The 17,922-nt window shown below is 34.4% G+C and overlaps 2 protein-coding genes across 13 annotated transcripts in view; one reads left to right on the plus strand and one right to left on the minus strand.

The window, feature by feature from the left end:
* LOC143149796 (diacylglycerol kinase theta) overlaps positions 1-5,554 on the plus strand; it is a 48,474-nt gene extending 42,920 nt beyond the window's left edge. For 8 of the 10 annotated variants that reach the window (XM_076317434.1, XM_076317437.1, XM_076317438.1 and 5 more), the window contains one exon: positions 2,199-5,554. In XM_076317434.1, the coding sequence (XP_076173549.1) occupies positions 2,199-2,312 (114 nt within the window). In that variant the 3' untranslated portion in view covers positions 2,313-5,554. Of the gene's footprint in view, positions 1-390 lie in introns of all 10 variants that reach the window. The other 2 variants (XM_076317435.1, XM_076317444.1) reach the window with 1 other exon arrangement.
* Positions 5,555-8,134: 2,580 nt separating this feature from the next.
* Positions 8,135-17,922, minus strand: part of Lerp (lysosomal enzyme receptor protein) — a 37,315-nt gene continuing 27,527 nt past the window's right edge. For 2 of the 3 annotated variants that reach the window (XM_076317429.1, XM_076317426.1), the window contains 4 exons: positions 13,451-13,577; positions 11,950-12,098; positions 11,331-11,387; positions 8,135-8,329 (listed from right to left, as the gene is read on the minus strand). In XM_076317429.1, coding sequence (XP_076173544.1) covers positions 8,240-8,329; positions 11,331-11,387; positions 11,950-12,098; positions 13,451-13,577 — 423 coding nt within the window. In that variant the 3' untranslated portion in view covers positions 8,135-8,239. The remainder of the gene's footprint in view (positions 8,330-11,330; positions 11,388-11,949; positions 12,099-13,450; positions 13,578-17,922) is intronic. The other variant, XM_076317428.1, reaches the window with a different exon arrangement.

A 17,922-nucleotide genomic window follows, 5' to 3' on the forward strand; every position in this document is an offset into this window, starting at 1 on the left:
GAAATCACCGTTTCGTTTTATTTTAAGCACGCTTAAAACACAGAACGCCAGACATCACCGATACCTAGAAGACACAGTTAGAGTGCAAGGGGTTAACGATCGTTGGATAAAGTCGATGCTCACGATATTTACGTATTTTCGTCGTCGGTAATCACTCACTCTGCTGTTCGATTTCACGCAGAACGATGGGGCTCTATCTACATACATATTTGTCGCACGTTGATTCTCTGCAGGAGCATCTGTATGTGCTAGCCGCTAAATCTTACTTATCGCGACGCTCTGCGCAGTCTCCGTAAAAGCATAACCCAACTGCCTGGTGTCCGGCAGCGCATGCATTCCTCCCCCGATCGCACACTGACTAATATCTCCTTGTTCCTTTGTTCACTCCAGGCTACCATGTTGAAGAAAAATAAGATCAAGCGTCGGAATACAGAACCGTCGATTCCGCCCGCTAATGGGGAGGGGGGCAAGAGCACGGACGAGTGTACCAACAAAACCTAACCTCAACTTGCAACTAGTCGATCGATTAAATTCATGATTCAAGTTTACGACCAGTGCTCCGCCTAGACTCCCCGATTGTGCAAATTCTGCAACAATGGGAGGGAGTTTCGGTGTGGCTACGCCATGCGAAAGATGTACACTACATGTATTTCCTGTATAGTAAATGTCCATTCGATGTTTCCGTCGCATGTAGCCCTCTGTGCCACTATTATCGACGTATCGGGGCGATTAACAAATTCTTGTCGATCATTCTTGGGCAAGTTTCTCGTCGCTTGAAACAACAGACTTGTCTTTCGATCGTTAAACGATCTTTGGACTCGTACAACTTTCGAGGGAGGAAATCACTTGCAAATCAGATGCACTTGGTTGTTCGTTGTCCTCCATTGGTATTCGAGATGCGATATTTTTAAAATTTAACGTTTTGAAAATTTAACTGAAAATTTTTCTATGAAAAAACTCCATCGACGCTTCCCGTGAACAATTCTTTCTCTACGATCGCGACGATCGAACGAGCAACGATAACTCGAAGACGATGATTTCGCTGATAAATTGAAGTTATCGAAGCCCATTCAGGAATTTATTAATCACCCTAAATGCTCAACGTCGTTCAAGCTTGTTGTTACACAGTGTTGTAAAAAATTGTAGGTCCGATCACATTCGAACGACACACTTAACGAATACCGAACAGTGAACAATAATCGTATCGTGATGTTACGTAAATTTTGAGATTAATCAATTTTGAAAAGAACTTGATCCAGTATACTCGTTTTACTTATTTTTAATACTTGAATAAATATTTAAAATTCTGTATAATTGACTCACCCTTTTCGAATCGCGTTCTTATCGAAATTCATCGGTAGGCAAGTATTCTTTCGTTCGAGAATAATTTGTTTTTTCATTCCCGAGAGGTTATAAAAATAATATTTCGAAAATGAAAAATATTTCACTCCTATTTCAAATACAACTTGCACGAGTACAAACTTCTTTCTTATGGTAAAACCTACACTTTTTCACAACACTGTGTGTGATCTAGTTGTTATGCATATTTTTTCAACTAGTATTTTTCAGCTTGAGGCATTAACACTTTAAGGACCTTGCGAATTTGAATATATTAAAAAAAAAAAAAAACGGATCAAACTGTCCAAATACAATCGCGAAATAGTTCCCCGAACTCTACACCACAGGGTACAGATTCGTTCTCCATTGGTCTCGATTCTGAATTCTCCAAAAAAGATTTTTCGTAAACAAACGTACCGATACTCGGTTCGTTCGATAACAATTGGCGCCATAGATTAGGTATCGCGCGTGCTTTACGAGAATCGGTAACACATTCGATTTACGTAACCAAGCTAAGAAGAAGCTTAAAAATCGCGATGCACGAGTCGAGTTTTTCGCTCAGTAATTGCGTACACGCTGTTCTATTTATCGAATGCTCTCCAGAAAAAAATCCAAAAACTCGTTCGACGATTCGATACGCGTGGACTAATAAAAAAAACAAGCGGAGATACCGGTAACCGGTCCTTCGAGTGTTAATTTACTCTTTGTTTCTACTTCTTTTCGTGTACGAAAATCCTCTTGTTGGTCCGTGAGTTCTGGCTGTGTAAGGAGTGCGAGGTATTGCTGTTTACTTGGTCACTGGCATTGACATTTTCTCAATTGCTCCTTTGTGCGCCCCCTGTGACCCTGTCCCTTCCTAGGCCACGATGCTGAAGAAGACCAAGGGTAAAATGAAACGGCGTAATACAGAGTCCAGCATGCAGCTGGCCCTTCAGGCCGCGCCCTCGAACGAACCGGAACCAGAAATCTTCTGAGTGACCGAACGGTCCCTGTGCAACGAGGATGTCGCGCCACGAGTACCACGTATTTCCGTGGGGAAACGGCACAGCTCTATCACACGCAACAAACGAAATCGGCCTCGAAATTCGTCTGTCTGACCGCCCCTACACGTACGAAACTCGAACGTGAGCGCGATGGTGAAATATAGAAAAACGAAAACAACAACACTCGAATCCGATCACAGGACCGAGGACAACGCTACGGGGCTCCTCCAAGAACGCCAGGATCGAGAAAGGAGGAGAATAAAAGAAAAAAAAGGAAAAAGAATTACAAAAAAAAAAAAAAAACACTAAGGAACCTACGCGTACATATAATAAGGTTGAAAACTTCAAACGCAGGATAAAAAAAAAAACAAAAAACACCGCTCGTCTACGGACACTTTATTAACGAACTCGAGTAATCTTTAATGTCCCCTCCCGATTTGCTAGGATGAAAAATAGATCTCATTTTTAAATGTTAAATAATCATTATATAGCATTGTACGTAGCTGCGATCGATATTTTTTTAGTAAAAAGAACAAAAAAAAAAAGACGATGGTGACACAAGTGAATGAAACTCGACAACTTACAAGAACGAGGCGAGAGAGGTATTAGAGATGGAACGACTATATCGGCAAGTACCAGTATCGCGAAGCAACATTACCAAGAAGAAGAAAGCAACATTGATCGTACATTTCCTACCCTTTAATCGCTTTGAACAGCCACTACCTTCCGTATTTGCGTTTTATAGCCAGTTATTTGGTCCCGGAATGAAAGAAGGGAAAAGTGAACCGTAATTGTACATGACGTTTCGTATGGTATTTTACTAATCCACGATGAGTAATTGTGGGTACGATAAAGATCTGTTGTTATTAATATAATATATATAAATAAATATAAATATATATATATATAATATTTATGATTAAATATTAATATATTTACAAAAGAGTAACGTATTAGTATTACGGTTTTAAGTTGTGATAACTGTTGTGCGTCTGGCTGCTGGGCAGTCTGGAATTTATAAAAAAAAAATGGAAAAAAAACCAACAAATTACCAGTGGCAGTCAGTCATTTTATAGGTTACGATGAGAACTGAAACGTGAGAATGCGGAGAGAGAGAGAGAAAGAGAGAGAGAAGAAAAAAAAAAAGTAACTATTAACGCTGCGAAACGTGTGATTGTATACGCGGTTCGGTAGGGTTAATGGAAAAAATCGTCGCGTCGGGCGAAGCGCTTCGCCGAATCGTTCCGCAATGGATATAAAAACAGTTGAAAACACGGCGTGCATAGACTGCACGCCGTGCTATTGTACGGGACGATTCGGCGATGCTCGCTTCACCCTTTGGCTCCAGCAATGTCCCCCTTAAACGAGTGAGGGGTTGCACATTGCCGGAGCCAAACTTTAGGAGAAGAAACAAACATACACCTACACGTACATACACACCCACGCGCATAGACACGTACACGTAGACACATTCCGCTGTAAGACGGGTGAAGGACATACGGATATGTACATTTCTAAACTATGCCAAACGAAAAAGTATAACGACAACCTGTAACGTGTCAACACTTTCATAACGATCGGATACCTCTCTCGATACCGGCGCTCGCTTGCGATGGATTAAACGGGTCGTGCTCCGCGCAGGCTCGATGAAACGTAAGCGTGGCGCCGCAGAAATATTATCGAGAGAGGGGGGGAGGGGTGGGTTAGAGGGAGAGGGCCACGCGATCGGCCCTCGCCCTCTGAAAGTGAACGCGAACGCGACTCGACACAGCTGAAGAGAAACATCGTGGATCGTGTTCATAATTTTTTTCGACCTTAACGATTTTGGCATCATACGTATTAAGAGACAATTGACGGTGCCAAACAATTGTACATAGTAACGAGAACAAAAAAAGAAAAAGAAGGAAAATAACAGAATACTTGTAAATGTAGGTGATAAAACAAAAATCGTTATTCAAGCGGCAAGAACGGGACGGATTATTAACCGTTGTCATCTCGGACATCGAACGATCGTCCTCACATCCCCCGACCCCCGTTGGATCAACCAAATGGGGATCCACGGGGGGAATTCTAGGTTAATGAAAACGTGTCGCGTGTGTTTCGATTGGCCGTCAGGATGGATTGGATGCCTTTAACGCGCGTATGGACGGAGAAAGAGGGCGGGGTAGGGAGGGGTGAGGTTAGTCGTGGTTTTAAGAGAGGAGTTTCGGATATGCGCGCGATTTGGGTATTTTTGTTTGCGTTTACGTGAACGCTTTTGTAGTGTAAACGCCTCCTTGTGCACCTCTAGTTATCTTAAGTGGATCCTCTTGTATACCCGTGTGCGGGTTCCTCGGTTTACGAGGAAAACGACCGCGGTGGAACAATTTTCGAAATTCATCGCGGGAGACCGTCATTTCCGGATGGTTGACTTGGCCTCCCACTTTTTATTGGGCCACAACCTGCCAATGGTGCACGGGCTCAGTCGTTCATTCTTGACATCCGGTACGAGAGTATGAATGGCGCATCGGCGGCAGATTGGAGAGCACGTTCGTTTGTTAAATTTTACCGTGAAGCTCTAGTGTATTTCGCTGTTGCTGTAAACGGAGATAGTGTTATTGAAAAAAAAATGAAAAAAAAAAGATACAACAACAACAACCACACCAAGCTACGAACAATTTACGTATATTGTATGTATGTGTCCTGAAAAACGACAACACAAAAACCTAGCTGTTACGACTGAATTCGTTTCCTGTCCTGTCGACGACATGCTATTGTAACACACGAATTACACGTATACACACATGCACAGACACGAATATTTGCTGCGGGTGCGATTTTTGTTCCGATTTTTCCTTCTTGTTTTCTTCTTTCTTTCTTCTTCCTTTCTTTCTTTCTTCTTTTTTTTTCCTTTTTTTTTTTTTCTTTGGGGGGAGACGAAACACCTTTTCCTGCGGGTTTCACGTTCGCATTGCATTTTTGTAGATAGATAGACTTCCCGAAAACGCGGTTCTGTATTATTTTCTATCGATTAGAAAGCGAGTGAGAGAGAGAGAGTGCGTGCGAGAGAGAGAAAGCGAGAGCGAGAGAGAGCATTGTAATTATGGGATCGGATGTGACACGTTTAGGAATGATTTTTCCTTCGAGTATCTTAATTTTAATGTCCAGATTATATACATAATTATAACGACATACTATGTGAAAAATAAATTTGTTGTATTATATCAATACAGTAGTACTGTCGTACAAATTAATTGTTGTCGTTATGAATTTCCGTTTTCGTTCCGTCGTCGTTTCGACGCGCGGTACACACGTTCGACTGTATTTTTCTTTTTCTCTCCTTTGAATCGTGCCTTGGCGCGTGTTACGAAAAAATTTTTAATATTACACAAACTAATGTAGACTCGATGCAAATTACATTCACCGTTTTCCGTTTCGTTTTCCCACGATGGTTTTTCGCGCGTGAACACCGTTATCCCGATTCCTGAATCCATTCTATAGTATACGTTTCATCCATTTTTAGCGCCGAACCAATTGTGTAATTCGTTACGAGCGAGTATCTCGATAATCGGGAATGTCGCTAAAAAGCTTAACGGTGAATTTAAAATTAGAATTCGTTCAACATCGTCGTGTGTTTTATATCTTAACACTTGGCCGATTGCTGTCGCGTATACGCGATTTCGTTTTTTCGATCTCTACGTCATCGTCCACTCGACCCGTTAAGTTTATTTAAGTTTCACTCTTGCGTCGTATGTTCGTTACGGTACCTATGTTTATAATTCCTTACAATAATATTCGGTATCGTCTACGTTTAGTTCGCTGTGCGAAAATTATATCCGTTACACGTAAACGATTATTAATACGCATCGATTCATCGATGCAAGTTTGTACGAGATAATCGTAATTCGTACGATAGGAGTAATTTTGCTAATAAATGGCATTGGATAACTAATCGATTTCGTTTGGACTTCGATAGAGAAATTTCGACAATTAACTCGAGAGAAAATGTTCTATTTCGTACATACGTTCGATGGAGAAGAAAAAATCGTCGGAAAACTATACGGAATTCGCCTAAACGAAGAGATGATAATCTAACGATTACGCGGTATCGCAAGATTAATAAAGCATTAAAGCGGAAATTACATCTTGCTTTGAAATATACCATTCCATAGATAACTATGAAATGTGTTTTATATAATGAAGTAAATAAAACTATTCGTTTTTATGTATGTAAACGAATAGAAAATGCACAGAAATGTTTGTAAATAATAGAGGAATTATTTATAGACACGATATCTAAAAACTTTATTTCGTAGATAAAGATTACATCGTTTGTAGATAACAGAGGAATTATTTATAGATACAACATTTAAAAAGTTTATTTCGTTTCTCATACATATTAAGAACTATTTTATAATTACATATTTATATAGACACAAGGAAACATCGAAATACCTAAATTCTGCTACAAAATAGTTTAGGGATTAAATTATTACGTATACATAGTCACAAATTTTTATACAATTATATTTGCCTATTTCAGGAAGCCTACGATGACAATCAAGAAGCTTCGTACAAAGCATAAATTCTTTGTTTTCTTATTAATTATGATCGTATTGTTCATTGACAGGATTAATACGATGACTCTTAAAGGTAGTAAAGGTATAATTTCGTTTATGATAAAAATTATAGTTAACGATTGGAACTTCTTTCCAATTGCTCCGAATTTTATGCAGATCGTTGTAAACAAAAACGTTTCTTTTTTTCATCTATTTTAGAAATTTACGTCGGTTGTAAAAATGTTCGGGGATAAAAATGATGTAAATCAATATAAGAATTCGAATTTAAAGATACGAAATATTTCAAGAAATCTAATACACAAATTAGGTAACGTTAGATAAAATTGTACTAATAAAAGAGGTAGATAATTTAAAACTGAAAATCTACGCCCGAAATTAATCACAATGATCGGAACTATATATAATTTAATACAGGAAATATTGAACAACCTTTTTCTTTATTCGATTATGTAACAAACAAAAATACAATGGAATGTTTGTACATTATACGAAAACAAAGAAATCTACATATTTACTATGTTCACAAAACACTGAAAGAGAAATTATACTTGGTTCAATTTAAAATTATTAACCAAAAATAAAATACTATTTTAACACATCTTTTTACTACCTAAATTTGGTTCACTGTTGGATCGTGAAAAATGCTACAATAACTAACTTTGTATATACATTCCGTACCGTACAAATGATTACTGTAAAACCCGGGGAAAAAATAAAGTACTTACTTTTTAAAACAATACTCTTCCCTAATTCCTCAACGTACGAAGATTTCCGATCTGTAAACAATATATTGAACCGGTAATTTTGATAACTTGAAATTATTTAAGATTCGATCGCGTGTTCTAATTTATCGGAAGACTTAACACATCAACGTAACTCGATTATTTTTCTTCTTGACATTTTAATTATACCGAAATAAAGATGGAATAAAATGTATGTACAGATTTCTGACTGTTTCGTATAAATTGTTAAGTAGTGCGGATAGAAATTTTATCAAATAAAATCTGTGAATAGATTTTCCTGTACAAACTTCAACTTGACAAATATCGATCAACTGTTAATTAATGTGTTTTCTCGGTAAGTGGAGTAGTGTATTACACAATATATATTTATATATATATTATACATGTATATATACATATATATATAAACATGTGTAAATGTTTACAATACTTTATGGCACGGAACCGCGATAACAAAGTTCGAATTAATGTTAACCGATCCGAACGATGGTAATAGTAAACGAAACAGAGATTGCGCGCATAAAAATATTTTTAATGCGTTCGATCAATTTCTTTTTGTATAATTTATGGACTTAGATAAAATAGGATGTAGAAAGACAACAGCAACAGAATACGACTATGCGTTCAATAGATCGTCGTCACTATCCGTTTGACACTGAGTAGGGTCAACATCGAGCAGAAGACAAGCCTCCTCTGTGGTGTCGACCTAAGATACAAAATATATGAATTAACGATTATTTAATCAACAGAGTAAATTTTATCTTTTACAAGTTCTACATCGGTGGCAGCGGTGTTGCTACTTGCATTCGTAGATACTAATTTTTATTAAAGATATTTTAATCAGTAAGCAATTTTATCTTTCACAACATCTACACTCATAATAACGGTATTGCTACTTCAATTCACGGATTGTAATTTTTACTAATAATTTCTTAATCGGCAGACAATCTTTCACAATTTCTAGATCAACAACAGTGGAATCGCCAACTGAGTTAATAGAACATTGCTCAATATATCAATTAATTACTCAAACTCAATACGTCAACGTCGTTCAAAATGGGAGCATTTTGTTTTTCAAATCGATATGCGTTCCCAATCGTTGAAACAGTTTCATAAAATGAGAAAATTCGCCGTTAAAGTCGGTTTAAATATTGGAGAGCGTTTTTAGACCTCAAAGGGTTAAATAAAATAAGCGAACAATCCGTCTCTAAACTCGAGTAATATTTCTCCAGTTTTGTTCCAAGTTTCTTAGTAGATATATATTACTAAGTGTTAGAGTAAATAAGAATGGTTAATTTACGATTAAAAAGGGTAAAAACAAGAACGTTGCATTCAAATCCAACATCGTGTACACAGCATAACACAAATCGTTTTTATGATATTTATAATGTAACGTGATTTCTTTCCGACGTGTTTTCAACGATAATATCGTTTACAAGGTGAGTGAAAGATATCTGGTGGAAATAAACGATTAAAGTATTCTTTCGTACAAAGGAGAACAATAATTATGATAGTGGATAAAGTGTATTCAAATGTGGGCAAACTGAACGAATCATCATCTCTTTGTATTTTTACCTATAAAATAGTCGAAGAACGAAGAAAATCATCGATTATAAATTACATTTTTGACAAAAATATAATCGATGCATCGAACGCTTGATAAACTTTATCAGTTTTACGTCAATTATTTAATATTTACGACCGTTGATTCGGGGCAGCAAGTAATCAAATGTTACGATCATGAGTATCCGGCCATTTCCTTCTGCTACGGTTACAAGTTCATCCGACTATTGATTATATCAGAAAAAAAACGTTGACAGAATGTAAATATGTATGTACTTACATATATCGATTCAAACGATAATCACCATAGCGATTTCTTCGAAGCGTGCATTATAGAGTGAACAGACAACATGTGTGTACTATAGAGTACCGTGTTATAAGAGTGTAACGAATACTTACAATAATTTTTGCAACGCATTATATCGACACTGTGTTATAGGTAAGTTACCTGTATACAGGGTGAAACATTTACTCGTCTACTTTTGATAGAACAAAATTATTCGAGAGGGGGATCTGACATAAAAAATGTAAAGGAAATACGAAGATAAATTTCATTCTTTCGAATGGAATACTCCTTTTTATTTATTTATTTATTTATTTATCTTCCGATGGAACACTTTAATGCGTACAATGATCTGTAACGGAAGGGTGTTTAAGGTCGTTGAAGATTAACTACGAAGAAAAATATTTTGTCGGTATTGTGACTTTAAAACTGTACACTAGTAATCGCTATAAATATCTTTCGGGTAAACATTTTATCACGTTGTACATTTCTCATTTACATATCTGTATTTGTAAATTTTGACAATCTATGGTAGGATAATAGCTAAACTAAGCTCCATAAATTTATTCATTTTTCTTATTGCGTTATAGAGAAACAAAAACAGTTAGTATAATTTTTATATACATAAACTCATACCATATTAATTATAAGATGAATGTCGAAATAAAAGATAAGCTGTAAGTTTGTACACCGAAATGTATACATATATATATCCTGATTGTCAATATTGCACACTGTCCATATCGAATCGTTGTAAAACATGCTTTGAGACTCGAGATTATTATCATTTTATTATTATCATTTTGAACACTTGCATTTGCAATGTGGATGTACGTAAGTAAGAAATTTAGAAAACATTTTTCGATTTATTTCTCAAAATTGAATACTTTCCTTCGTAATTGATCTTTAACGACCTTGAATCCCCTGCAACATTAAATCATCGCGCGTACCTTAAAACACTCCGATAAAAGTAAGTAAAAAAAACATAAATATCATTAGATGTAGAAAAACGAAGTTGATCTTTGTGTCTCCTCTGTATCTCCACCAATAACAAAAAAAGAAAACGTCAGATTACGTCCCCCATGAAATCAATCAAGATATGTGGATTTAAGTATGTTTCAAGCATTTCGTTCCTATCACCGGAAGTAAATAAATTATTCGGATGAATGGTATTAAACGAAGTTCCCTACGTATAATAGGTCGGTCAATAAGTTTCGTCGTTCGATGAAACTTACTGAACAGTATTGTTCAATGTAATACTCTTCAATAAGTTTTATCGAACAAAACTTATTGAACAATCTAGTATATGTACATATGTATATGTGTAGGTTTGTATATATGTGTGCATGTAGGTTTGTACATATGTATGTATGTAGGTTTATGTCTCGTGTTTACAATTGAGGAATCGAAACCGAAATTCATAATTGTTACTGTTCAGTTTCTTCCGAGAAAACCAAAATTCTGGTTAACAATCTAAACAGGTTTTTATTTCATGCGATTGTAATTAATTTCTCGTGAACGTGACAGAGAAAATGGTCTAAAATGTGAAAGTTTTCAAACGCATGCTGCCCTCTGACAGTCTCGCCTTGAGCTGATAGATTTACAACACGTAAAATCCCGGTGCTCCATTGTTCAACATCGTTTGTTCCTGGTCAACACATGGATCGTAACAAAAAACAAAGGATTCGTTTTTGAATCGTGCTAGCCCCATTAAAAGATTTTCAAAAGAATCGACAGCGTTCGCATTGGGTACAAAATTATTCAAAGAGTGTTGAACAGCAACAGTACAGAAAAAGAAAAATGGCGCTGAATGATGTGTGTTAGTGGGAGTATTTTTGAAATTTATTTCTGTATTTATTACCTGAAAATTTTGCACAATCGTGTCTTTGTCTTTTTTTCGATAATTAGCAGCCGTGTTCTAAAAATTATACGAATTAAAATCGGGTAGGTATTTTACGTTAATACACGTGAAATACTACACGTGTGTTTAAATATGCGTGAAATACTAAACGTGTATTTAAATATGCGTGAAATACTAAACGTGTATTTAAATATGCGTGAAATACTAAACGTGTATTCGTATACTTAAAATTACACGTATAGAAATACGCGTACGTTAAATACACTTGAAATAAGAATCTTTAATATATTTCAAAATGGCGCGGCAAATTTTAAAAACTTCAATGGATTCTGTGTCTGCGAAAACTACATTTGTTTAAAACTTATCCAATGAAGAAATATTGATTTCAACGATTGGAGTGTAACCACATCAATAATCTTACATTAAAATTCGATTACAATCGTAACCAAAAGTATTGGATAAATTTCGATCGCGATCATAAAAGATTTTGCTTCTCTATTTACAATTGTAATATCGTCGTAGTAGAAACAATAATTTGTATGAAATTATTTTTAACGATTGCGATCGAAGCTCTTATTGATAAGTAAAGAAAATGAAGTGGATTAATTTTATAACATACCCGACAATATTGAACGCGACCACTGCCTCTTCTCGAAGAAAATGGATTCCAACAGGAACGAAAGCATGCTCTTTTATCCGGGTTTCGAAAATAAAGCAGCACAGCTACTAGGGCGATAAAACTCAGCACGATGCCTGCCACCGTGCCAGCTGAAAGAGATGAACCACACGATATTGTAAAAACAGATTTATGTAAATATCACCAGTTAACGCACGCACCGAAACAGCGATACAGATATGGCGAAACCTTGAAAATGTACAGACTGTCAACAAATCCTTTTCAATTTATTTCTTTCTTATTCTAGTACTTTATAATTTTTTCTGTTATACTTCTTTTTTTCGTTCGTGTTCGAACAAGAAATGCTTTTCGATACGTTATTAACGCTTGTCAGAATCAGAAAATGTGAAAGAAGTTAGTAACCCTGTGTCCTGAACTTGTCTCTACAAATGTAATATTAAAATTTGTTTAGTAATATAATGTAGAAAACAATATTTAAGAGACTCGTATTTGATAGGATGCTGTTTAAAATTCTTTTTACAGGCAATTGGAGTGGTTTTTTATGTTTTCGAAGTTGTGTCATACCTTCAAAAGAATGAATTTGCGGAGAGAGGTGCCAGGAAAAGAACAAGAGTTTTGTTTAAATTGTGCAGCGTTCAATGAGGAGTAAAAAAGAAATCAGAGAAAAGTTCGAAAATTTGTACCCGTGTTTCTGAAGTTGCTTTCCTTTTTCGAAATACACATATCGTGCAAGAAAATTCATGAAACAGAGCGATTTTATACAGTAGTGATATTTGAAATAATCTTGCAAATCTTAAAACTGAAGATTCACGGTGTTTAAATATACACTTCAAAGAATTCCACGTATTAAGTTTATTTTCTTTCCCCGATGTTGCTAAAGTCGCATTATCTTTGTAAAATACAGATTTTTCAGAGAAAGTTTCAAGGAATTGTACGCTTGTTTCTTGTATTAAGAATATAGTGATACGTTGTTACATTTTGTACGCGTGTAAATGTCTCTTGTCGCGTTGATAGAATGATCGAAAAGCGACAAAAAAATACAACGAATATATAAAAAAAGAAATTCGTTCCAAGAACATATTTTCAAAAATTCTTTGGACTAAAAATAAAAAATAATGTATCTTGCTATTTTCAAAAAATGTACTATTCGTACTATTGAAATTTTTATAAAAAACTGTATTTTTAATGTTCTAACCAGTCTAATTTATAACCGATAAAATCGAATATCAGCTACAAATCTTTAATTTTAAAAAATTTTCACAATCAGAGTAAAACGTCATCTTATTATCAGATATATACTAATAAAATTATCTTTATTAAAGTAGTTAGGATATAGTCTAATTACACTTTTGTAAGTTCATGACAATTCAAGATGAAAAATATCCAGTTATTTGTTCTTTTAAGAAACGTTACGTTTACCTATTTTGCAATATTTACAATAACAATGATACCATCATTGTTAAATTGATCCTTGAATACTTACTATGGCTAGGAGAAAAGTCTTGAACATCTTCATGGGTATCCGATGAAGCAGTAGGCTCTCCAGGAATCGATTTGCAATTGCAAGTGATATTAGTTTGCCATTCAAATTCCACGCTGCATTGCGACTCCTAAATTTAAAAACAAAAGAAAGTGGTCGATAAAATAATACACAGTTCAAAATATCAGAACGAAAGAAGATATACAGAGTGTTTTGTAACATGTAGTATTTACCTACTTTAGTGGTAAACAGAGGACATAAAAAAATGAAAGAAGTTTGTGCAAACACGTGCCCTATTTGACCTCGTTTTCAAGTTATAACCAGTTTTGTACTCTAGTAATAAAAAGCTCTAGGAATACAAAAATGGTATATTTCTACAACATTCGTAGATAAAAACCACTCCATGATAGTTTTGCTAAGCTTACCTACAATTATTTCTGATAAATCCCTCATTTACAATCTCAACATTATGTAATGAACACGGAAAAATACAAATCGCACAAGTGCACATACTCAGCTTACAATCTATACTCAATAAATACATTCAAGTATATGTAACACTCCAGGTGTCAAAGCTAAAGTTACATAGTAAATACATTCTTTCTCTTAAACTTATTACTAGTTATATTTTCTTATAATTGTAAACCAAAATAGGCTCTTGCACCACCTAATTAAAAGTGTGACATATAAAAATTAAAAATGAAAATTGAAGACATTTAAAATTACGAAGTTAAGATCCATAAGGTAGATTAATTATTACATATTTTTTATTTCCCTGCAATTGTTATTAAATATTATATTTGTTTTCAAAATAGAAATGAACAGGGTAGAAACAATTAACAATTTAATCAAACGAAAATGTCAATCTTTATTAAAATATATAGTTAAAAATTATCATCGTCAATGAAGAAAAAAAATATGTACTTTTCAATTTAATTTCATTGTAAATATCTGCATTTAAAAATGAATCTAAATTTAGAAACTAAAATAATTGTTAATCGCGACAATTTGCATACGAATTTTTCTTGCATGTAATAACAAATCTTTGTTTCTAAAAATTATATTCTTTTACTAATTGCAGCTTCGCACCGTGTCATTTTATTTATTTTTCTACATATTTTTTGCATAAGAACGAAATACATAATTACTCAATTTTAGGGTAACTATGTACAATAACTATGCTGCAAGTCATCCTCGAAGACCAAATTTTATATATAAATATGACAAAAGTTAGGTAACTCCAGAGATAATTAGGTTTTCTTATCTTATCAAGATTTTCTACGCTTCATAAAACTTTCAAGTTACAAGAAATGGTAGTGTACTTATGCGAATGGTTGCATTAAAGACACTAAGGGTTTTCCATAATGTACCATTAGGTTCCGAAGTTAACGAGACGACTAGCTAATTGCAAATGATATTATTGATGTAACAGTAAGGAATCTTTGGAAAAAGGAAAATAAGAAAAATATTCTATTTTCCAATAACTAAAAAATACGACAGTTTACTAGATATGATATTAGAAAATTTATTTCACATTTTTGTGCGTTTTCCAATTGAATGTGGATATTTTTCGCAAGTTCATCTGAATGTTATACATAGATAACATTGAATAATATTTACTTTTTCAAAATAAAGAACTTCTTTCCAGAACATATATTTTTGTATCATTATTAGTAAAACACTTGTTTCAGATGTACGAATTATATCTACTATATAACAGGTTATAAGAAACCAGAAAGTAGCATAAGAAATAATACCAATGTTACCTGATTGATACCTTATTAATAATAAATCAATCAAATGCGAAAACAAGGGTTGCCAAGTTCGTTCTAAATAGAGTTTAAAACGACTTGAATTCCATATATAGAACACCTAATCTAATCTAGAAATGAACTAGCTTTAGACAGATTATAAAACTTGAAACGTTAAACATACAAGGGTTGAAAAAGATCGAGAGATTCGAGCTTTGCAAAGAAGAATCGATAAGCGATGGAAATTCAAGATAACGTATACATATTTATTTTAAATGTAAAATAAAAATTTCTTAAATTTGAAAATAATTATTCAAATGTTAAATTATTAAATTCAAAACCTCTTTGTTGAACAATTGCTTTGTGTCGTATACAGCACATCATATAGTTAAGAAATTGTTCATATTTACATATTAAGAAAGAATGAATACACTTCATTACATTTTTAAATAATGATCAAAAGTAAATATTTATGAAAAGTATATATATATATATATATATTAAAATTTTGCTATTTTACAACAAAAATGAAACGTTTCATCGTTCAATAACAAAAAGTAAATCAATTTTAGTATTAAGCTGATATTTAATCACATTTTCTTTTTAATTCGGTAACTCAAAGTTCAATGAACTTAAATTAAACTGATATTTAATTTTATTTAATTTTAATTTCATTCAGGTAATAACTAAAGGTATAAAAGATTTAAAATTAAGTTGACATTTTCTTTTACAAACTAATCCGAATTATCAACTATAGTTGAAAAAATTACTCCCTCTAAAAATCTTCAAAATTGATTCGAAAGGATTTCTCTGTATACCTTCGATTAATTTTATCACGCAGTTACCAACGACGAGGCACTCCGTCTACCTATGTTGTTCAAGGAAAATATAAAAATTTCACCGTCAATACCCAGGTATGTAGAAGCTCATTAACGGATGAATCTTGATGAACCTTGGAAATCCCGAAAGTCAAGGGAAAACCTGGGGGCATGTCCTACGAAGAAAACCCGAAGCAGAAACCTGTTCCACGAGATGCAAATACCCAGGATATCGACCCGGTGTAATTTACCACAGTTTAACGGTTAAACGCAACCAAAAAATAGAAGATAAACGCGCAGATTGAGCTACCTTGGTGAAAAATCGAACCTTGGAAACCTTTGAATATTTTATCTTCGCATATTTTGCTATACGAATATTTTGGTATATCGAATACTCTGAGACAAACTTCAAGATATGTACAATTATTTAATGTACAAGGCATGGATTCGATCGATGATAAAACGAACGAATGTATTCGAAAAAAATTTGACTCGAGAAATTGCTCGACAAACGAATGGAAATCAGACATTTTTCTCATTGACGGATAAAAAATTATTTGAATTCCTGAAGTTCCGGGGCACGTGGCAAACGGTGGTGAAAAGAACGGAAACGGAAATAGTAATACAGCACCGCGCTACACATCTGCTTACCCTTACGAAATCATCTTAGGAGATTTTTCAAGGGGCACGGGGCACGTTCTAAATGGGGGATACTTTCCACGACAAAGAACTGCTGTGGAAAAAGCCGACTGCACGGAAGTACCTATGTCATTGTAGGCCATGTGGCGACCAGAACTTTTCAGGATCAGAAATGTCTCGCCACATCTGGGCACTCGAACGTCTCGCTGCGTATACCTTCGAATCGCTTACACCACCGGAAGGGAAAAAAGGGAAAACCTTTCTTCGAGTACTATCGCGCTCGTATTGTCTTTGATCCGAGACTCAGATGGCAACCACCCGGTTGGCGAGACTTTGCGAATCGTTGAAACGTGACAAACATTTTCAACATTCATATGAAGAAATCTTTCAAATTAAGCGGGTCACAATTTATTGTTACAAATACCACGCACAATAGAGATTCAAGTACTTCCACAATAGAGATTCAAGTACTCGATATACGTGTTTGATTCTGTAGGTGAATATTTTTAAATACAGTGTGCAAGTGTTTGAATAAAATTGTTTAAAAAGTGTTGCGTATATCGATCGTGAATTTAATAACGAAGCAGATCGTCTACCCTCTTTGCGCGTTAACTTTTTCTTTTCTTTCTATGAAACGCTGATCATTTCTGGGATTGTGTGCAAAAATGATCAAAGTTCACGCGATAAAGACAATTGGAGTGTTGCAATTATTGATTGCCTACGGATTTACAGACAATTTTGAGGTCATATTAGTGATACATTTAACACGTATCGCGTATCGATAACATAAAAGTAGGAAATTTGTACTTTGACCGGTACGAAGAACTTTCGACAAAGGTGGGCAAAAATTTTACTCGAAATGAGAATAAAAATAATTATTGGAAATAACGATTCAACGTGAATCGGGTAAACTGATTATCAGAAGTAATTATTTCGGTAATTTATTTCTAAATAATATAGTAAAATAAGTAATAGAAAATAATGTTATTTCAAACAAAATTTCGAAAATCACTACACTATTCTTGGATTTAGTTTTACGAGATATGTACTTTTCAAAAATAACGAGTACGATAGTGTAGATGTATCAAATACGATACATGAAATAATATTTTTTTTTAAATTTCAGACTGGAACCTGCATATTTTATCAATTTTGTCATACTATACGCTCAAAGTTGCATTATATTTTTGGAAATATTTTCAAATTTTTTTGACGAAGGTTCAAGCAATAGGACACAAGAGAGTGAACACGAATATCGAATTTCAAT

This window comes from Ptiloglossa arizonensis, chromosome 8, assembly GCF_051014685.1.
Source record: "Ptiloglossa arizonensis isolate GNS036 chromosome 8, iyPtiAriz1_principal, whole genome shotgun sequence".
Classification (NCBI taxonomy): Eukaryota; Metazoa; Arthropoda; class Insecta; order Hymenoptera; family Colletidae; genus Ptiloglossa; species Ptiloglossa arizonensis.